The 19208-nt window shown below is 36.2% G+C and overlaps 1 protein-coding gene and 1 pseudogene across 1 annotated transcript; one reads left to right on the top strand and one right to left on the bottom strand.

The window, feature by feature from the left end:
- Positions 1-4557: 4557 nt before the first annotated feature.
- LOC111892247 (NAC domain-containing protein 104-like) lies at positions 4558-5261 on the top strand (annotated as a pseudogene).
- A 2839-nt stretch (positions 5262-8100) lies between these two features.
- On the bottom strand, positions 8101-10536 carry LOC111892226 (shikimate O-hydroxycinnamoyltransferase). Its single transcript, XM_023888298.3, has 3 exons — positions 10378-10536; positions 9724-10155; positions 8101-9229 (listed from the first exon to the last, which is right to left on the bottom strand). The coding sequence occupies exons 2-3, from the start codon at positions 10129-10131 to the stop codon at positions 8315-8317; spliced, it is 1323 nt and encodes a 440-aa protein (XP_023744066.1). The 5' UTR covers positions 10132-10155; positions 10378-10536; the 3' UTR covers positions 8101-8314.
- Between the last annotated feature and the right edge of the window lie 8672 nt (positions 10537-19208).

Genomic DNA, 19208 nt, shown 5'->3' on the forward strand with positions numbered 1-19208 from the left:
GTCTTTTAATGTACGTGTTGGTATAAATTCGAGTTTTTTTACGTTTCGATGTAATTTTCATTACGTTTTTGTTTTTATTTTTATACATGCTTTCTAAATATGAGTCGGGTCACATATAATACGTTTTTGATTATTTGAACTTCCATTTATTAACATAACCAAATGAGTAAATTATACAAATCATCCATCGTGTAAGTGCCGCACGTTCGGTCCCTATTTTCAATAATTAACTCGTAATATCCGTCATCTGGGTAAAGTTGCACGCCTCATCCCTTGTTTGTTTAAATTTGCACGTTCTATTTCTTGCGAGACAAAAAATGACTATTCTACCATTTTCTTCTTCTTTTTTGATTTATTTAATTTTCATGAAATTATTTATAAAATAAAAAACCCGCACCCTGCCTTACCCACCCACTCTCCCTAAAATTTTAACATAACATACCTATATGCCTATTTTTCTCTAAGATCTACTCCCGAAACTATCATTATTGCCACGACTGCCAGACCACCATCATTGGACCTCCATTATTGGACCACCACTACCGAAACAACCCTTCTCTTGTATTTTGTTACAGATTCAGGAAAGAAGCCTACCACACCCTACCTTCTTCCCTTATTTTGAGATTGACCATGGTTGTTTCCAGATCTGCAACTCTCTCGTCAGAAAAACTAGAGACTAAAAGGGTTGCTATTGGATTATAGATCTATGAAAGAAAAAGAGCGAAGTTGACGAACAAAAATGAGATAGGAGATGATGAGAGGTATTTCCCTGTTACCCTCTCGTTGGAGTGTATATCTGCAACCCGCTTTGCAGCTCCGATATCGAAATCTTTGTGTCTATCTCGGCCTCTCTTTCGGTATCCCACCTACATACACATAAGGTAGGTGTGTTTGTGTGTGTATGTTTTGGGTTTCTCTACTCTGATGAGGTTACTGAGTCTGGTGACCAATAGGAGGTTTGAAAGAGGTGCTCCATGCTTTACTGGAAACAATTGGAGAACATTTGTAAACAACATTCTTGCATTTGTATCTCTAGGAGTCAAGATCTGCACATAATTTCTTACATCGAACTCTAGATTCAAGAAACAGACCAAAGTTGTAGGTTTCAACATCAAGGAGTCCTTTTATGCTGATTTTATTTGGTAAGAGTTTTGGTGGCTTTGAAGATGTTTCCAACGACAAAACTTAAAGAGAGATGGAGATGTGGAGCAATGGTGGTCGACGGTTTCCAACAGAGAGAAGAGAGAAGGGTTTTGTTGAAATATTGTATAAATTTAATTAAAAAAAAAAGATAAATATTTAAGAGAAAATTATAAAAATAGCTTAATCTCTTAATTACTTTGTGGAAACTAGCAAAAACAAACCCAAATTACAAAAATAGCCATCAAAATCGCAGATTGACTCAATCCATCTGCGATTTTACTTGTCCATCTGCGATTTTACTTGTCCATCTGCGAACGTACAAGTCGCTAAAGCACATATGTGCTTTAGCGACTTGTACGTTCGTAGATGGACTCTGTCCATCTGTGATTTCCCCTTTTTCAGGGGTATAAAAATGTATTTTTTTTCTTTTTTCATTTTTCAAACTTTGTTTTAGAGAACTCTCTATGGAGGCATTATAGATGATTTCATTTTTCAAAGTTTTTGTTGGAGAATTCATTTTATTAGAGATGTTTTAAACAATTATTCCAAAGAAATAAGAACTAAATTGATAATTTTTTGCAAAACTTTATATATAATAAGATAGTTTGTAGTTAAAGCATATCAATTTTATAGTCCAAATTAAAAAATAAAATAAAATAACGCAAAATCACAGGTGGGATGAGAAGAAATCGCAAATAGTTCATCTGCGATTTTAGTCAGACATGAGTGTATTTATATGGAAAAAAAAACACCTGCGAACATACAAGTCGCTAAGCACGACTTTGCTTTAGCGACTTGTACGTTCGCAGATGAAATAGTAAAATCGCAGATGGGCTTAATTCATCTGCAATTTTCATGGCTATATTTGTTTTTTTTTTTGTTGCTATTTTCCACTAAGTAATTAAAGAATTTGTCTATATTTGCAATTTTCTCAATATTTAATAAACAATTTCTTTTAATGGATTAATAATTAACGATTAATAAATAAATAAAAAGATAAATGTATAAGGGCAAAACCTTCTTTATGTCCTTAAAGGTGAAGTGTACAAGTTTTAATTAAACGAAGGATGGTCCGACGTGATTTTTGAAAATAGAAACTAAACATTTTTTTGATACATGCATGATAGACGATTTGTGTAACTACTTAAGAAAAAAAAAACATCTTACTTGTTTACTTATATGCACATGTAAGTATAAATTCAAGTTTCTTTACGTTTCGACGTAAATTTGTGTATGTTTTCATATTTATTTTTATATCATTCATTCAACGGTATAAATTGGAGTTACTCGCTAATACCGACAAGGTATATATCAAAAGAAAAGAACAATCAAATACCTTACCATGCAAATCATTTGAAAAGAACAATCAAATACCTTTATGTTGAATATCAAATGCTTTATATCAAAATTAAAACAAAGTATTATATGGGCCAAATGACCTTACCAAAGCCCACTAATTTCTTCTCTCTTATTGGACCTTCTCTTTTAGTGTATCAAACTGCCTGACTAGTCCTTGACTTAGCCAAACCAAAATATTCTTAACTGGACTTAAAAGAGTGTGATCCTAAAACCTAATAACTAAGAGCTTCCAAAAGAGCTTATTATAAGCCTTGCATAGACTTTCAAGGTGACTCGGCATCTTTAATCTCAATATCACATGTAATAGTTATAATCATAGACGGATCTAGGTGGTTTTTAGGGTAGCCTTTGTTGCCCCTCAAAAAATTTTGGTAGTATAATATTTTTCGATTTCTTTTTTCTGTAGTGTAATTTTTTCCGTAAAAATTTTGAGGATACCCATTTACTTAGATCATGGCTCCACCATTGATTATAATTATTTTTTTGGAATTGATGTGTATATCAAAAACTAACTAAAAGTTAGCCAAAGGGAACAAAAACAATTAGTTTATGAGTGAGTTTTGCATATAATTAAACGTTTTTCTAACTTTACGATTCCTACTACAAAACCAATTAACGAGAGGAAACAATAGACTAAAAAATCATCTCGTAATTTGCTTTTCTAAAACAAACAAGTTTCTGATATGTCCAAAGAACTCAAATTTGCAATAGTTTCAGATTTGCAATAGGTACAAATTTGGTTGCAAGACACTTAGTCTTGCACTCGTGTGAGAAATATCTGCAAAAATTAATGTGACATAATTGAAAAAGAAATGTATCATTACTATTTAGATTGTCTAATAGCCCACGTGACAGATTAATCTTTTAGAGCTAATTCTGTAAAAGACAATCTTTTGGAATTTTTCCATTTAAAATTAAATTAATTTTTATTTTGTCTTTTTTTTTTTCTTATGGCAATAGAGAATTTATTTTCGAAGAACCCTCACTCTTTTTTTCATTTTAAAAAAACCCTACTTGCAAACTTTTTCATTTGAATCAATTTATTTGTTTTTATTCATAATTTCTATGTTGTACTTTGTTGCTATTTGTAGTGTTCTGGAGAAAGATAGTTGTTTCATTTTAAAAAAAACCCTATTTGCAAACTTTTTCATTTGAATCAATTTATTTGTTTTTATTCATAATTTCTATGTTGTACTTTGTTGCTATTTGTAGTGTTCTGGAGAAAGATAGTTGTTTGATTATATACATGCATGTTATTTTAAAGGTGCTAAAGGTTTTGTGTCTTCTTTAAATTTTAATGTTAAAAAATATCAATAAAACACTCATAAGTAACAACATCAACAAGAATCTAATAAGCAATATCAACAAAAACATAGATTACGGCCTCGTTTGTTTTCTACAAAAATATTTTTTGAGCACTTTTTCCTTCTGGCGGGTAGACGTTTTGCAAGTGCACGTCTTCTTCCGCAAACTTGGAAAAAGACAAAAGACATTTAACCACTTCCAAAACAAACAACACCTACGTATCAAATCGAGAAAGTTTTTTAAATATGAGAGATTGTTGAAGAGCAAACGCCTTTTAGGATAAAATTACCTATTGTCAGAAGATTATCGGTAAACATGCTTAAACTTAAATCTTAAAGTAAAAACAAACATTTAGAAAAATATAAGGGCTTTTTAAGGGATAAACCGAAAAAAATCTATAACTAACATTTTTTTATAAGACATTTAACAAAAATAAAAATGGGAAAATGACAAAAATGCGCTACAAAGTTTTTAGGGTTTCGTTTCAATCCCTAAAGTTTTTGTCGGGCTTTATGGGTCCCTAAATTAGGATATGACCTGCTCTTTTAGTCCCTGTCAACCTGTAATAACGGTAGCGGTTCAATGACCATTTAGAAAAAAAAAAACTCACTTTATACCCCTACAAAGCCAAAAAAATAAGTTCGGGTATTATCTTACCAAAAAAAACTCACATTCAACTCCTTAATCCTAATTTTGTTGAGTTTAAACAACCCATCGACTTATCCACTTATTGGTCTTCGTTTTTCTCTCATGGGTGATAGCAACAATGTCAATTTCCCACCTGGTTTTGGATTCTGTCCCACACACGAAGAACTCGTCGTCCACTTCCTTCTACGCAATACCTTACCACCCTGGCATAATCCCTGATCTTGATCTCTACCCTTATGACCCTTGGGACTTGGATGGCACTTACTTTCAATTTCTCAGTTTCTTTAATATTTCCATCGAAATAAACAATGTTTTTCTAACATGCACTATTTTTGGAAATAATAATAGAGAAAGTATATGCATGGTTATGGTTGGCTTGTAGGTAAAGCCATGGTGGAAGGGAAAAAGTGGTATTATTACATCATGCAAGAGGACACAAAATCGAATAACCACCAACGGGTATTGCAAAGCATGGGACTGTGATGAACAAATTATCAGTTCAAGTAGTAGCAAACGAGTTGGTGTGAAGAAATATTATGTGTTTCATATTGGTGAAGCTCCTGATGGTGTCAAAACTAATTGGATAATGCAGGAATTTAGGCTTTCTGATGGTTCTAATTCATCTATAGCAATAGTAGCAGTAGCAGTGGTAAATCAAAAAGAAAAGGCCACTCCAAAGTAGTATGCAATCAATATTGTTTTTTTATTTGTTTTGGATAATCAGCGAACACTCAAAACATTGAGTTTTTTTAAAACTCTTTACATGTTTATATGAACATTTAAATTAACAATTTTAGGGTTTTTGATTAGTAGCTAATCAATGAATATATTCAAAAAACACATAATTTCGAATAGTGTTTGAAGATAGTTGTTCTTTTTAATTTTTGTAAGTTTTTAGGCTTTTTAATTATCATTTTTAAGGACTACTAAGTGGCTAACGAAATAAATTTGATAAAAGCATATTTTGAAAATCTATTTAACTGTGGATACTTAAAGATACTTGTATACATGTTTGCCTTTTCATTTATTTATAATGCTTTAATTTCCTACAAAACATCTTACTTTAATAAATGAAGGTTTTTTTTGCCACTTGTCATACTCTCATTCAATTTGCCATTGCCACATGTAATTTTATGATAATTTTAAATTAATTTTTATTCCACTTGTCATTTTATGGTTTTTCTATTTTATTAAATGTCAAATATTATTTAATCTAATAATAAATGCATATCAATTTCATTAATGGATTTTCCTTTTAATTTCAAAATTACTAAATTAAAGTTTCATTAATTTTCTTTATTTATTTATTTAAATTATTTGTTTAAATTTAAAAAAGAAAAAATAAACACTTTAGTTTTTATAATTTAATTCTCACTTTTCTTATAAATTCAAACTTCTCAAATATTTTGAATTTTATATTATTTTTTTTAAAATAAACCCATGTGATACATGAGTCTCACACCTAGCTATAAATAAACTGCAATTGGCGAGAGCTGATATTGCCACTATAAATTTTGATATTTCCACTGAAAAAAATATAAAATGCCAACTATGCCCCTATTTACTAAAGAGAGAGAAATATCAATCTTTGTTTAGAAAACCCATGATCTTCGCTTGGTAGTTTCCATAACACATAAATATGATGTGGGTGATCCATCATCTGTATATGAAGAAATTCGCTGACCTCAATAAATACAGAAATTCCATATGGGTATTACTCTTTAGTGTCTACCTTTTTTAAGCCTCTTGAAGGCACACAAGATAGCGCAAAAAACATAGATGAATCAGAACCTCAAAAAAGGTTGAAACTTTCTACGATGAATTGGTTATCCATCATAATCAAAGTTTAAGCTCATGAAAACAACGACGTTGCCAGCATCATTGAGAATGTTGATGGTGCTAAATAATCACACATGGCAACAAAATGAACAATGAATGCTACATGGGTGTTGGGGTTTGAAGTTCTATATCAACATGAATCATGATGTTAATTAGTTTATTTTAAAATATTAAATCTTATGGTAAATACTAAAATCAGTCAAATGTGAGCATGCTTCTGTCGCCATGGTTGTGAGCCTATGAGTGATGTACACTTACTTGTTCTTCTTTGTTTAGAGTGATATAAGATAGCCTTCAAGATGGGATGTGTATTTGAAAATGGAAGTTGAAAAGGTTCATTTAATTTGTTTCCAATTCTTAATTCGTATGATACGCGTGGAAACTCGAAACGACTATGCTTCTTCCTCTTTACCTCTTTCAGCCGATTCTTCTGCAGCTAACACCATAGGTACATATAGTAGTCGGCAGTTGACAGTGGGCATGGCTTGTAGCTGATTCATTTAAATATTTAAACAACTCCATTACCCTTATTAGAAGCTTTAGTTAACGGAGCCAATAGTGGGTGATGGTTCTTTTTTTTAGCGCAACCTGCAGCTTTGAAGACAACAACACCAGAAGGACGATGATAGTTGTGAATACAAAGATGCTTTCAAAGTAACTATAATTTATTTCATTAAAAAAATCTTTATAATAACAATTATTTCCTGATGTGCGTTTCGTTAAACAAAAATAGGATTGCTTTCTTTTAATTGAGGGCATAGTTGTCAATTCACCTTTTATTTCAGTGGAAGCATTAAAAGTTGCAGTGGCAATATCACCTCCCATTATAGTTATTAATTAAGAAAAACTGCACTGGCTTCAATATGGTATTTGTTGATGTAATTGGCAAGATGATTTCCAAACTTATTTTTTTTGTTTTATAGGAGCATATTGTGAGTTTTTTTTGGTCTAAATAGTCATTGGACTGGGTATTGCAGGTTGACGGAGACTAAAAGAGCAGATCGTATCTTAGTTTAGGGACTCATAAAGCCCAACAAAAACTTTAAAAACTAAATCAACCAACCCTAGAAATATTGTAGGACATTTTTTGTCATTTTCCCAAATAAAAATTGTTAACAGAAACCAAGCTTTTCTAAGAGGACTTGTAACTAGAGATGAGTTAAATAACAACACAGTCGAACCGGAACAAAAAGCATTTAGGAACCGAATATATAAATCGGTTTGGTTCTTGGTTCCTTAAATTTTTATTTTTTGGTTTTGGTTTTCCGGTTCCCAATTAGTTCAGTCAGGTTCAGAACTGATCTCATTTAAATACAAAATAAATTCAACATAGAAGTGAACCGAAACTATACACTGATTATGTAAATCGGGTCAATTTTTTGGTTTCTTGAATTTTCATTTTTCTATTGTGAATTTTAAACATAGAATTTTCATTTTTCTATTCAAGTTTCCGAAACGAACTCATCCCTATCTGTAACCGGCCATGGTTTAAAAAAAAGTCATGCTTTCTTTCAACCTGAAGTGGGCTTAACCATATGAATATACTATGATAATACAATCGTACACATAAAAAAAAAAAAAAAAAAAAAAAAAAAAAAAAAAAAAAAAAACAAGTACCGAAACCTTTATTTGTTAGATTCACAACATTCAATGATTCAAGCACTCTTTTTTTCACAAAATAGATTAAATAAGCCTTTCATCATCTCGTGTCCACCATTGATACCCGTTTGCATCATTACAAGAATTCAAAAACAGAATTCCTTTTCATTTTCATGCCCTACATTTCGATCTCCATAAACAAAACCCTTCACAATAAACTTATCATATCATAGAGTTGCTTTTATGTGCCTTTAAAACATATAACACCATTCTTACATCGACATACAAGTAATATAAACCGATAAGCTGACAAAAAAACATTTTCAGCCTCCATTCACATACATCAATGTATATGGGAAAGGTTTAATAAACTTAAAAAAAAAAAAAAACATATAATAACCATAGCCATAACTCAGCCATTTTATATATCATAAAGAAACTTACTAAAAACCTTCATGTGTTCAGCTTGTAATGAAATCGCAATCGACAAGCTCCCATCGTTAATCGGACTCGGTAACACAAAACTCAGACCCTCATATGCAATTCCGCCGGGACCCATGAAAATCGGCCTCCCCCACCCAAAATCAGCGTCGTGAATCGGAAGTCTAGCCCAACTCGTTATCCCCAAATTAGGGCATCTAAACGAATGAGCACCACGAACAAGAGCCTTCAAATCAGGCTGTAATTCCAAGTAATCAAGCGCTGATTTCAGATAATCATTGTCCATCTTCACTAATCCGTCGTGAATTTTCCCGGCGGCGTACCATGTAGGCTGCGACATTAACTCACCTGCAACCGCTACTGGAGTAGTCGTGAATATGACGTTTCCGAAGTACCCAGGCGGAAGCGACGGCCGGAGACGCGCGCGGCCGTCGGTGGCGATGTATAGCTTTGTGAGTTGGTCGTCGGGGAGGTTACGAGCTTTACAGACGCACCTCCAGACATGGCCGGAGAGCATTTCGTAAGAGCTGTAGTTGATTGTATTGCCGTTTTCTTTTGATTTGGCTTTTAGGGCGTTGAGTTGGTCTCGTGTTAGTTTGAAAATGGCGACGGCGGTTTCCGGAGGTGGTTGTTCGAGTTCGCCGGTGGCTGTGGCGGTGGTGGTGGTGGTGGTTTTCATTTGGGGAGCTGGTTGGTATTCGACGTGGGTGAAGGTTGGGTTGGGTGGGTCCCGGGCTCGTAGGAGGGTTCGGTCAATGAAAGGTGGGATGGTGAGGTCGAGCCCACGAGCCATGTCGGACCAGGTGTTGATGAAGTGTAGCCCAGACGCGCCATCTGCCGCGTGGTGTTGCATCCCAACTCCGAGTGAAACTCCACCACATTTGAAGTAGGTCACCTACAGTGGAACATACCCATTAATCCCACTACAATATTTTACGATTATTATTACATGAAAGAGTTAATGGTCTATATCTTATTATTTAAATAAGTATGTTGTACATGAAAAAACGTAAATTAAAATATAAAAAAATATATAATAAAATTTGTAAAACATTTGAAAAAATGTACAAACAATTAATTTCGCATCGATTTTGAAAAGAATTTATGAAATTGTAATTTTTAATACGTTGTACATGATAATGGGAAAGACAATTAGGAGAATACTTTGTCCAAAATAGTGTAATTTGTATGGATTTAAGTATTGAAACGTCATTCCTTGATTGGTGTACAATTATACCAACGACTGACGAACACCTGATACAGAATTTAAGTTTGCTGTCGTATAATTTGAGAATATATTATCCGATTATTTAATTCCATCCTGGGAAAGTTGCAGGTCTTTCTATATGATCTTTGCACGTCTTCGATAAAAAGTGTTGTAAATAATACCTGTAAAACCAGCAGAGGATACGATTCAATTCCTTGAGAATAATCAACCGCCGGAATTAGTTTCCGGAGCTCCAACGTCGGTGCAAAATCTCCGAAATCATCCACCATTCCGTCGGACTCCGCCTCCACGAACAACACACCTTGTCCTTGACAATCGATCTCTATCCTTCCATCTTCGTCTCTCTTCAATCGTCCTCCCATCGGATAAAACGGAACCAAAGCTTTACTCAACGCATCCTTCATCACCTTCGGATCAAAGAAATTGGAAGCGCCGTTTGGCCGGTAGAAATACACACTCGGTGTGTGGAAATTCGGGACAACGAGATCGACATTTGAGTTCCATAGATTGATCCTCGGCGTCTCCTCCGCCGGCCTCACCATCGTCGATTCTCTCACCTCGATCTTCATCTCCTTTTTGTTTTGCTGAACGAACTGCGTACAAGGAAATATAAACCAAATTTCAGTAACATCAACAAAACGACTTAATGCAGATGAAAATCGTTCCAAAAATAGAAAATCGGTGATATTATGTTCATTAAATCAATCAAAGAACGAGAAAAGCGACATCAATAAGATCAGTTAGTGTTCATTAAACTCGATTTCTTCGTCAAATTGTTGCTGAAATGATTAAATCAGTCTATAAGTCTATTGTACCTTTTGAAGAAATGAAAACGATCTATGTAAGGTAGGTGTTCGATGAAATATGAGAGAAATTTAGAGAATGTGGTATGTTGTTTGGTGTTGATTTGGTAGGAAGCTAATGTGTGTTGCAGGCTTGAAAATTGAAAGCTTGTAATGATCGCTTTATATAATACTACTCGTTCTCGACTCATCTCACCTACCGCCCGCCTAATGGGGATGAAAGCTTGCAATGATCACTTTATTCCAACTCAAAGTTAAAATTTTGACTTTGGACAATTGGTCAATAATATTAGAATATGAAATTAAAATTTGCAAATAGATATTATAATAATGAATAAAAAAAATCAATTATTAGGTCAAATATTGCGATTACTAACTCTATTTCTTTAAATATTGTATTTAAAAACAATTTTTTTAGTAGTTAAGGTTTGGGAAATCTAATAAAGTTTTAATATTTGACACAGTTTACGGTTTAATTCGAATTTTTATTTTGTGAAAGAAAAAGTTTCGAGTATTTTATATTTTGCTCAAATTGTAAGGTCCTAAAACGAATCTTTACCAATGATCAAACAATCAAACAATCAATAGAAACAAGAATATGAATTGAAGAAGAGAAATCAAGCTTGCACACGTTTATGACTATAAAATGTCTGGTACAACTTGATATATTAGGCCGTGAACTCTGTGGCATCAACAACCAATAATGACCTAAACAACCTCTATTTATAGTGGATTGGGGCCGGAAACTGGGTTTACGGCCGTAAACTCACTACTGAGTCGTAAACATACTAACAACCTACCAAAACACAATAAAGACTCAAAAGAACTTGTTACAATGAAATCCTAAACCAAACCACTAACGAGACCCTTTAATCCCCCCTTTGGTTTGGTGTTAGCTTGAGCTCAGTCTTTGTCGACCAACATCACATCTGACCTCCCCATTGCTCCATTCCACATCCGCTTGTTAATGATATCAAAAACCATAGCCGTATATTCTTTGGCAGCTGGCTCAAAGATGTCTTCTGCAACTTTGATATGATGATGACTCAGCTGATGTATATCCCATTTCCCAAACTGAAAGATGTCTTCTGCAACTTTGATTTGATGATGACTCAGCTGATGTATATCCCATTTCCCAAGCTGAAGCAGGTCTCTTTTGTCATATAAGCGAATGCATCTTTTTTTAAGCTTTATGACAACAGAAGCTGTAGTTTCATTAAACACCCAGTACACCATGGACCGTAGAGATCCATCTGGATGATTTTGAAGAAAAGGAATCTGCTTCACTTGATTGGTAGCAGACCACATCACAGATCGAAGAGGTTGATTGGTTTTGGGATCAATTACACTTGGGTATACTTTAATAATCGACTCTGCAGTCTTCATTGAAGGAAAACCCTTAAGCACTTGATCTTCCAAGAAATGCTTGAACTGTGTAGCCTTGGAATTTTGAGAGGGATTTGCAAAAGGAGCCTTTGACAACTCTGAAAGATCAACCATGGTCCAGGAGTTGAAGTCATGAGCATCTTTATATAGTTTAGTGTTGCCACTCTTCCGTCTCACGATCCACATGTTCAAAGTGTCGTGAAATCCCCATGAGATGGTCCCTGACCTATCACCATATACATTTTAAAGTGATTCTCTCCAAGATCTGTAAAGTGGTGGTGGGTTGATTCACAGGAGCATTCTGATCTGAGCTCCTTTTGAACAAAAATTGACCCTTCTCAGCAGATTCGACCAGTTTGGCACGTCTTAAGGCCACAACACTCAGAGCTTGAGCTGGCTCCTCTTCAAATCGATCTACAACACGAGATGTTTGAGCAGATGTCATAATGGGGTGAGCTTGGATGTGCAGATTGATCCTTGACTCATCAGCGGATGTCTTGAACTTGTCACCAAGTTCCTCTTCTAGTTTTTTCTTCAAATCAAAGTAGCTTGAAGTGAGGAGATTAAAGTGATCTTGGAGGTCAGAAATCTGCTTAGTCTTCAAAGTTTTGTCCTTTTCAAGATCAGAAACTTGAATCTTCAGCTTGGCATTTTCGCTCAAAAGATCAGTAACTTAGATATTAAGCTCAATGTTCTTTTGGTCAAGTACATTCATTTTCTTCTAAAGCTCATCAATGGATGGATTATCTTCTTCTGAATGACCTTCTCTAAAAGAAATTCCTTTAGCTCTGGGAGAAGGCATTGAGCTTTGTTCCTGAGCTAGATGCATGGCGAGCCGTATAGAGGCAACATCATGATCTGGCCTAGGAGGAGAAAATCCTGCTTGAGCAGAAGATCCACCAGCCTCAAAGGTGGTGCTAGGACCTTCACTGAAAGGTTCTGATGAGACAATGACAAGAGTGGTTGTTGGTGGAATTGGGAGGCCTTGAAATAGATCAGAATCCATAAATCCTTGTCTAGGATCACGTCTTCTTCTTTTTGGAGGAGTTTGTGAGATTTGGGTTGTTGTATCATCACTCTAAAGTGGTTCTGTGGTAGGTGAAACAATATCAAGGGGAGGAATCCCTGACACCATCATCATAGGTGTTGTCGTATCAACCACTTGTTCGGTAGTAAGAGACGTTGACTCGAGAACGTCATCGGAGTCCCGTATCTCCGTTACTAGATGAGCAACATCATTGATATTGTCAAGTAGCGAGTTGAGATTAACATTTGACAAAAAAATCTTCATTACTTCCAAAGTTTGACGGAATTTCATCCTTATCGAAGCCAGAAAGATCAAGGTCTTCATATAGATCAGTCTCAGTTCCACTCTTTGAAGACCCTTCATTATAATCATTTTGAACTTATACTGATGTGAGATCATGTTCCTCTGCCACAAAAACATTTGCAACAACTGTCTCTTCTCTTTCTTCTTGGTCTGACACAGTGATCACATCCTCTTCTGAAATCACTCTTTCTGAAGAAGTAGGCTCGGAGGATACTTTATCATAGGATCCATGAGACTCGGATGCCTCATTTAGCTCAACAAATCTTCCAAACTTCACAAGCGGATACAGTCCTTGGAAAACGACATTTCCCTTGTGATTATGCTTGATAAGCCCAACATTGTGAGGACCTAATGAATTCATTTCTAGGGTTTCTCCCTCCTTGACCATCTCGGGAAATTGAATGTTGATGAACAATTGAATGAAGCTGGGATACATCAAGAAAGTATCCCGGGTTATAGCGTTGATGTTCACCACGAACTCGTCCAAGATAAACCTTGAGAAGTTGAATTTTATTCTTGCAGCAAGTGAAGCGATGGCTCTAGTGCTCCTTATAGAAATCTCGTCAGCCCCAAACCTTCTCCCAGAAATGCAGCTCACAAACACATGAGCTAAGAATCTCCAATACGGTGGTAGAAGCTTCTTCACAGTGAGAGGGGAGTTGCCTTCGTAACCCATCTTCTAGATAATCTTCTGGGTATCCTCAATCCCGATCTCAGTAGGAAAACCAGGTTGATCATCAATCAGTAACGCTTCTCTGATGAATTGCTCAGTAATTACAACCTTGCATCCTTTCACAATTGCATCAACAGTAACTGCTCCATCGTCGTCTTTCTTCATCTTGGCAGTCTACCAGAATTCCCTTATAATGTTTTGATAGAGCACGATATTCATAGTGATAGCAGAAGCTAGGCAGCATTCTCTCAGCCCGTAGATCATCGACCTGAATTCTCCATGTGCAACTGGAGGATCTGCTAGTACGGTGGCCAAGTTGTGCATGTCTGCGAATCTTAAGTTAGCCATTTGATTTGCACTAAAACGAGCCAAGTGAGAAAAAAAAATATATTAGAGCAGTTAAAGTTTTATGGTTTTCTTATTTAATCAATTTAGTTTGGCCCCAAAAATAATTCTGACCAAAAAGGAGTTTACGGTCAATTTTGGGTTTACGGCCATAAACTCATGGCCGCAAACTCCTTGGCCGTAAGCTTCGACCGTAAACGCCGACAAATCATTTTTGTTCGATTTTAGCCCTAAAATCCGTCGATTTGATGAATAAAACACATTCCCACGATCGATTTTGTTGAACCTTTGAGATGAACTGAACGATTTCAGAAAACGAGATAATTTTTTTTCGAGAGGAGAGAGGATGGGAGAGAGTTTGCCGTCGGAAAGAGGAAAAGTGAGGAGTGGAGGGGTTTCCGGCTGTAAACTCACCTTTTATACCCTGTGTGATTTTACCTGTCTTCCACACAGTATAAGGCACAGTCTAAATCCCAAATATTTTTCAAAAAAACTTTTTGAGGATTAAAATAAAAATAAAATTAACATAAACAAGAAAAATAAAAAAATAAAACAAAATAAAATAATTTCTAAAATTTAAAAATTTAAATTTTGAAAACTATAAAATAAAATTGAAATAAAATAAATAAAATTAAAATTAAAATAATAACATAATATACAAGAAAACTAAACTTATCTCAACAAACACTGAATATAATTTTGTGGCACAGGGATCAAAGTTGTTAGACAGCCTTAGTCCACTTTTCGGTACCTTTACCTTCATGTCAATGTCTGGTCGATCGCCGATATTGTGATCCAGTTAAACATGAAAAATTATGATAAAATTTGGACAAGCTAATAAAGACAGGACATTTTTGATTCTATATTCTTAGATAAATTTCCTAGGGACCATTTAGCTGACGACGACCAAGGATATTGTTGTCCACCTAAATTGAGCAGCGAGATCTACAGACAATCTGTAAGTGTTCAATTTTAATTGTACTAGAACATGTTTCCCGCTTCTTGATATGCTCCAGTAATCAAGGACTTCCAGAATGCTCCTTACATCGGGTGAGCAAACAATTATTGAGAGAGAAGATAGATTTAGAATGCATATGCTATACACCTAGGTCAGATCTCTTTCAATCACGTAGAGGATGTAACATATGAATAACTGAAGTTTTAGAGGGATTGAGAAGAAGAATGTTGCATATACTGTGTTCCAGGTCGGATTGTAAGTCACACAAAGGAGACAGTATATGGCTAACAAATAGAAAGAATTGCATAGAGAGAAGATGCAGAGAGATAGAGTTGCATATGTAACAGTCCAGGTCGGATCTCTCGATCACACAGAGGAGGCAACATATGACTAACAGACAAAAAGAAAGAAAATAACCTTCTACAGACCTAATTTATCGGAATTCCCCAGTCACCCCATCAATACCGGACTTAAGGACAAAATCTGCACATCGAGGAAAAGTTAATCCACAGTTATAGATACGGGTTCTTTTAATGTGACCAGTAGATTCCCAAGTATATCTCCCTGCTCAACCTATCCGAGCATCGTATTGTCAGGCTAAACGGATCTAACTAGTTCAAGATTCGTCAAGTCCTTGAATTCCTTAAGTTCAATTCTTCCTAGTCAAGTCCATTTAGAATCTTTCGTGCCTACTAGCGCATCGAACACAAAGCGTAGACAATTTAATTTTGGTATGTTATGCAGATTCAGATTGCCTGTTATCACTTGATAATATTACTTCCCAACACATCACTTACAAGCAAAACTATTAGCAACATATTTTTGATTTTCTGATTTTTTTTAATGTTTTTGGATTTTTGAAAATTTTAATTTTTTGTTTGGTTTTTGTTTATTTCTCCCTTAAATTTGCGCATGGGTGAGAATGAAGTCACTAAAATGCGCAAATTTAAACTAATTTAACCTAAAATAAAAAATAAAAATAAAATAAAAAATAAAAAATTAAAGATTAATCCTCAAAACGAATCATTTTCAAAAATCCCACAGGCACATCGAATCGAGCTTTGTTAAAGGGCTTGGTGATGTAACGCTCCATTTATGGTATGTAAATTTAATTAAAGTATCTCCATTTCTTAAGGGGTACTCGACGAGTCTGTAGCCCGACTCGTCAAGTAGTAGCAGGATGAGCTCGTGATTTAAGTTGGCTACTCGGCGAGTCCGTATGTTGGGACTCGGCGAGTCTGCCTGTCTGGATGAAGCCCTAATTTCAAGGGTTTGTACCCTATTTAAACGTCATTATAGCCTCCCACCCCAGCCTCCAGCACCTTTACAACATTTCCCCTGTAAACCCTAGCCCCCATTGTTGAGTTTGAGTGTGTTTGTGCTAGTTTGGAAGCTTTGGAAGAGAAGGAAGGAAAAAAGGTCCATAGAAGAGAAAGGAGATCTAGGAGTTATCTTCCATCTGTCTCTCATTCAGGTAATGAAGTTATTACCTTGTGGATTCCTCCATTAAACCCTCTTTTATGCTTGTTATGTCTTTTTTGGAGCCTTTTATGATTCAAAACTTAAGATATGGACTCTCCTTTGGATGGAAACCTTAGATATGGACGTTATTGAACTCCAGAGCTCATTATGGCCACCTTTATGCAATCTTGGGCTTGTCCCAAACCCTAAGTGCTTAGTATTTGTTGATTATGGGTATTTTAGCCTCATACTCTTGTGCATGCACGTAAAGTTGGAAACTTTACATGTAAAACCAGTCCTAGAAGCTCAGATCTATGATTTGGAAGCACTGAAATCGATTAGAATCGACTGTATAGTAGTAGCACGCTTGGGACTCGACGAGTTGTTCTTCAACTCGGCGAGTTTGTCTTCAGACTCGACGAGTTGTTCATATAACTCGTCGAGTCACAGACGGGACGTGTTCATATGTTGAAGGAGAACTCGACGAGTTGTTCATACAACTCGGCAAGTCGGATGAAGTTAGACTCGATGTTAGCATTGAAGAAGAACTCGTCGAGTCTTTGCCAAACTCGACGAGTAGAAGCGGGTAGAGGACTAGAATGGATGATAGGGACTCGGTGAGTTGACGGCCCAACTCAGCGAGTCCGGTCAACTGGAAGTTGACTTTGACCAGGAAGTTGACATTGACCAGGAAGTTGACTTGACCAGGGGTAAATAGTCATTTTACCCTGAGATTAGTATTCAGTATTTGATTTAGTGTTTATGGGATTTGTAGCCAGGGAGTTCCGGAGCAGCAGTCAGGCAATTTCAGATTTAGCATCTCGGCAGCCAGCGTTGTGAGGTGAGTTTTCCTTCTAGTAGGAAAGGGTCTACGGCCACAATGTCGGCCTGTCTAGTTAGCAATAGTTCCGGACTTTGGTCCAATGCAGTAGTTCAGTGTGCTTGATGTCTTTGTGATTCAAGGATGTCTTTGTGTTTTGTGTTTCAGACTTCGGTCCGATGCAGTATGCAGTATATGTGCTTATGCTGGTTGATATGTGTATGTTATGCTATGTTATGCTCAGTTAGTTTCCGGACTTCGGTCTGATGCAGGGGACATGGTCCCGGTCAGTTCCGGATTATGGTCCGATGTAGTTAGTTCCGGACTTCGGTCCGATGCAGGGGACACGGTCCCAGTCAGTTTCGGACTTCGGTCTGATGCAGAGGGCAAGGCCCTGGTTAGTTCCGGATTTCGGTCCTATGCAATTTCCGAACTTCGTTGTTTATGTGTTATTGTATGGTATGTGGTAGTTTGGTGGAGCTCACTAAGCTTCGTGCTTACAGTTTCAGTTTTGGTTTCAGGTACTTCCGCTAGCAAAGGGAAGAGCTCGGGTTGATGGCATCGCACCCACCACAGCTTCAGTTTTATCCTGGGAGTTTTATTCAGACATTTTGTTATGATTGATACAGTTTTTTTTGACACAATTACTATGTCTTTTGAGTACCCAGTCCATGGTTCTTGTTATATATGAAATGGGATGATGTGATTTCTAGTAATATTAAAACAAAAATTTTTGGGTTGTTACAAGTTGGTATCAGAGCCTTGGTTTGAGGGATTCAGGCATACTTTCGAGTGCGTCTGAACTCAAACTAAGGAAATGGTGAAAGATTTTTAAAAGTGAAACGTTTTCGAATAGAAATTTTGAAAAGAACTTAGAAAGAAAAAAAAAGAGTTTTCTTAAAAAGAGGTGTGGTGCATGCGATTAGCCGAGCTCAAGTAAGTGCTCCCACATTACCTATACAAGCTTATGTTATGATTATCAGTTTCTGTTTCATTAGAACAGCATGCTAGAATAGGACTAAGGATCTAGGAGGATGCCTTATGTGCCTACTATATTTTTTTCGGCTTTATGAGAATTGCATGCTAGTATTGAGTAGACAATAGTAGGATAGCCTGGTTTGGTTATTGCTGATAGTATGAGCTTAGCATTGTATGCTAGTGCAGATTGGTCAAAATGATAGCCAGAGTGGTATATGCTTGATTATGTACTCAATGCTCGAATGCTGCTTGCTTTGTGCTTTTAGGAGTTCTAGTTGTCTTTCACTAACTAGTAAACGAATATGTTAAGTTACATATTGCAAGGACTAAATAATTTCAGAAGGTTAGGTCTAGCTCTATTTCGCAGCTCTCGTTTGAGTCCAACCGTTATAGGGTAGGATTCCTCATTCGAAGAATTATGTAGTCTGAGTGATATGTAATAGTACTCGCGAGCTAGTTAGGGGGAGAAAGTGGGGACTTCTTATGCTGCTGATGGCGGAGAGTGGGTTGGTGATCACCCTAGGGCTAGCCTAGGATGAGATTAGCATGAGATCAACAGTAGTAGTAGAAGGGACTTGGTGGAGTCAAGGCAGTTCTTGGGGAAGGTACAGATAGATGTGAAAAGTAGTAGGGGCCCATACTACTGAAAGCAGATGATCTATACTTGAATCAAGGAAGGCCAAGGCGAAACCAGGAAACTTGTAGCAATAGTGATCCCTCGAGATATATATCAGTATTTATGACGTTGTCGTTACGTGTTTCAGAATGGTGGTTTTACGCCCTAGACCAGCAGTCGACAGTTTAGGTATCAGTGACGGATTAGGACCAGGCTCGGGAGCCGAGCATTTGGATGATCAGACCAGGGAGTTTCTCTCTTTAGAGATTACTCGCA

This window comes from Lactuca sativa, chromosome 4 (genome assembly GCF_002870075.4).
Source record: "Lactuca sativa cultivar Salinas chromosome 4, Lsat_Salinas_v11, whole genome shotgun sequence".
NCBI classification, from domain to species: Eukaryota; Viridiplantae; Streptophyta; class Magnoliopsida; order Asterales; family Asteraceae; genus Lactuca; species Lactuca sativa.

Excerpts from the sequence above, each read along its gene's own strand:
- LOC111892226 (XM_023888298.3), bottom strand. The coding sequence starts at position 10,131 with ATGAAGATCGAGGTGAGAGAATCGACGATGGTGAGGCCGGCGGAGGAG. Across the intron at positions 9,230-9,723 it reads ATCCTCTGCTGGTTTTACAG|GTGACCTACTTCAAATGTGG; the intron begins GTATTATTTACA and ends GTTCCACTGTAG.